Genomic DNA, 3722 nt, shown 5'->3' on the forward strand with positions numbered 1-3722 from the left:
ATAAATTTATTAACCTGTAAAATTACCTTAAATTACCGTAAATTACCGAAAAATTACGAAAAATAGAAATTTATATATTGGATTTTCGGGCAGTTTATATTAAGTTACCATGAATTACCCTTAAGGCCATGTGATGAGTGGGTCACGTGACCAGATGCCTACTTTACCGCGACTTTTTTTATTTCCCAACTTATTATCACACGAAACGCCACATCGAGTTGAAAATTTGGCATACTAAACAAGAAGCACTAAGAAGGGTGAATCTGGTCCTAAATTTGTATAATTATTAAAAAAGTTTTTTGTTGTAAATAATTTTTTGTTCATTTTTGTCATAATTATTCAAATTTAGGACCATACCCGCCTTTCTTTGTGCTTCTTATTTATTATCCCAAAGTTGCAACTCAATGTGGCACTTCGTGCGAAAATAAGTTGGGAAATAAAAAAAGTGAAGATAAAGTAGGCATCTAGTCACGTGACCCACTCGTCACATAGCCTTAAAATAGCTGCAAATCATTTTTCCTTTGTTCGAAATTTAATATAGGCTGAAATAAGTATCGATTTTATCAGTATTAGATTTTCTGCCATAATAATTCTAGAGTGCTTACCGACAGCAGCCGTATGAAAGAGAACTACATTATCAGAATAAGAGAAAGCTGAAAAATGAACCTAACCTCAAAATAATGCAGATACATACAATTTTTATTTAGCACAATACAATTTTTTGTGTTATTATCCCTTAAAAAAGAGTCCAGAGACGTCCGTTATGATATTGTATATGATATTGTATGATACTTGTACAGCACTGACACAGTACTGGCAGTCCTGCAGGCTGCACTGAGCCAGTACAGTGCTGGTTGCGTATTTTCATCTGGGAGTGTACAGATGTGCAAAATATATACAAGAAGCAAAGTACGCTTAAGTTAATATTACTCTCGTTTTGTTAGAGTAAAAACATTGCTTTGAATATCATTTAGGTTCATAGAAAATGCAAATATAGGGATGGTCGTTGCAAGAAATATAATACTTTCTTGAAATTAAGTCTTCATTTACTATTAATTCAAAGATTGTAATGTAAAATATGGTTGTACAACAATACTTTTAAAAATATTTAATAAATTAAAATTCAAAGACTTTTTAGATCAATAAATACTGGATCGATGCTTTGAACTCGACTGTTTTGATGAATCGACTCACTTGGATCCTATGGAAGATCAATGAGAGCTTCGATCTTTTCGTGAGAATCAAACATCCTTACTAAAACTATTCGTTTGTAATATATAAATCTCCCTGGACATCAATTTTATTCTTCTGTATGTAATGAACGTGCCCGGTTGGGTATCCAATCTCTTGACGTTTTTCATTTCCATGCGTAAGATATCCTGCCACATTATACCCTTCTAATACTCTCACATAACAGTAGTATGTTTCGTTAACACCTTCATAATGCTCATTGGCCCTATGATGATCATAAGTAGGGCCGGCTTCAAGACATGCATATAAGATTTTTCCATCACTGATTTTTACAGTAACGTGCCCATATGGACCATTGCATTTTACAAGGTTTTGATCAGGTAGGAGTTCTCCAAAAACTATATTCCAATCTACACGAATTCCACTCACCACTTTTTGTATCAAAATATCGCTTTCTGGTCTTGTAGGGTGCAAAGGATGGGGTCGCTGAATTGTAGGAGTAGTATAATGAATATGTTCATGCTCATCCATACCACCAACTACTGTAAAAATAATAGGATTTATGTATTTTCTTAAACTGAAAAAATAATTATTAGTAAGGAGATAAGCACTCACGCAGCGCGATTTTGATTGCATATTCTGTTACACACTTCTTACCCTATCTATACCTGTGCGGAAATTGTCTTATTTAGCCTTATTAAAAAAATGGGCCCTGATCAGGTCCGTATGAGGATACCTGATTAATGAATTTATGTAACTGCCCTGATCCGGTCCGCTTACAGGCCAAATAGCCTTCCATTATTATTAAGGCAGGCAGTTTCAATTATACCGCACTGACGGTAGCTTTTGGGACCTGACAGGATACAAATAAGAGCGCCTCTGTTGAAGATTAGGCTTACTGAAAGAGGTTCCCAGATAAGGCACCGAACGCGAACCTTTGTTAAACCTTATGTGATGCCTGTCAAGTGCAAATGCGTTCAAATTTAATACTTTTTACAAAAAATGGATCATCGAAGAAGAAAAGAAAGATCTGAGTAGAATTCGATCAAAAACGCGACGAGTTATAATATTATCGTGGATTGGTTATCGATTCCAGTAATTTTACTTGCAACTTTATGGATAGTCAAGAAAATATTAATATACCGAATAATAATGTGAATAGTCGACTTCATTATGAACATTAGTTCAATTTTTTCTTCGGTCTTACGACCCAGTTTGAAATAAAAAGACAAGGAAATCCGAGTCAATAATTTAATCAAAATATAAAAATTCGTCTACATCTCGCGACGTTTCCACCTAATCTGTCGGTCATCCTCAGGCAATACCTTATATAATTTTTTTTTAGGTTTTTTCCAATTAAAAAATTATGTGTTTCGGAAATTATTTCAAGCCGTTTCACTTTTATTCATCGAACTACAATTTTTTTATGTGCAAAAATCGTACGAATTTAAATTTGCGAGGCATCGCGTGACGCGCCATCTGGCGCCCCGTTAGTATTTGCGCGTCTTTCTTCAGATCCTTTGTTTTCTCGCCGCTGAATCTGGGAATATCAACAGTGTCGATAAGTGCACGTCTTTTCATTTATAAACAGTTATAAGTGTAATAAGTAATTGAAGGTAAGAATAGCATATATATTACATCTTATTTTAATTCATCTGTGTTGGTAAGAATACATTTCCATAAAACTACCTCTTTTGCAGTAGCTTTCCGAATGCTTGATTTTTAGGTTAGGTTAAATATTGTTTATTATAGTAATCTTCTTTTTCAATAGTGTTTCTGTAAAATTGAATCTTTTCTAGGAAGAATCATTTTATTTATTGTTTATAAGTACTAGCAAACCAAAATGCCCGTGATTGTTATGTCTTCCTTCTTACAAGTTCTATCAAGTCATTCAAAAGCCAACTAGGTTTACAACAAGAATGTATGCGAGCAGGAAAAGGGTGGTAATTCTGCCTATTTCAGATAAAATATATTTAATTCTTAACTGAATTTTTATTTGCTTTTCCTAATGAAGCCCAGAATTACTTATTTACTTACTTATTTTAAAGGCACATGAAAGTTTACCTGATACGGACGGTCTAAGAATCTGGTAGTGACCTGATTTATATTTGTATACAAGTATAATCTATTCGCGAAAATTTATGATATTTAAATAGGAAAACAATCCGATGTAGAATTTTTTTTAACGTCCAATAATGAAATTGATGAAAAGAATTCCTGAAAATAAAAACAAGAAATCTAACGAACAAATTTGGACAACCACCACAAATTCTTCCCATTGGAATCTGAAAAAAGAAACACTTATCCCCCTCCTTTCCACCTAAAAAAAGAAAAGATAACTATTCATCCTTACTTTAGACGAAAATAAAAAGAAGGAAAGAAAAATGAGAAGGCAACCAACCAAATCCCCTTCCTTCTTTTTTTTATTTATTTCTCCCTCCTTATTCCCACCATTATCAAATCCCAATAAAAAACATTAAAAATATATATAATAATCATCAACGTTTCGGCACTCATACAGCACCCTTATC

At 33.4% G+C, this 3722-nt stretch overlaps 1 protein-coding gene across 1 annotated transcript in view; it reads right to left on the reverse strand.

Annotated features, from left to right (window-relative positions):
* Positions 1 to 1260: 1260 nt before the first annotated feature.
* The window catches only part of LOC117170741, a 7265-nt gene continuing 4803 nt past the window's right edge, over positions 1261 to 3722 (reverse strand). Inside the window, exon 2 of the mRNA XM_033357773.1 lies at positions 1261 to 1733. Within this exon, the coding sequence (XP_033213664.1) occupies positions 1261 to 1733 (473 nt within the window). The remainder of the gene's footprint in view (positions 1734 to 3722) is intronic.

This window comes from Belonocnema kinseyi, chromosome 4, assembly GCF_010883055.1.
Source record: "Belonocnema kinseyi isolate 2016_QV_RU_SX_M_011 chromosome 4, B_treatae_v1, whole genome shotgun sequence".
Lineage (NCBI taxonomy): Eukaryota > Metazoa > Arthropoda > Insecta > Hymenoptera > Cynipidae > Belonocnema > Belonocnema kinseyi.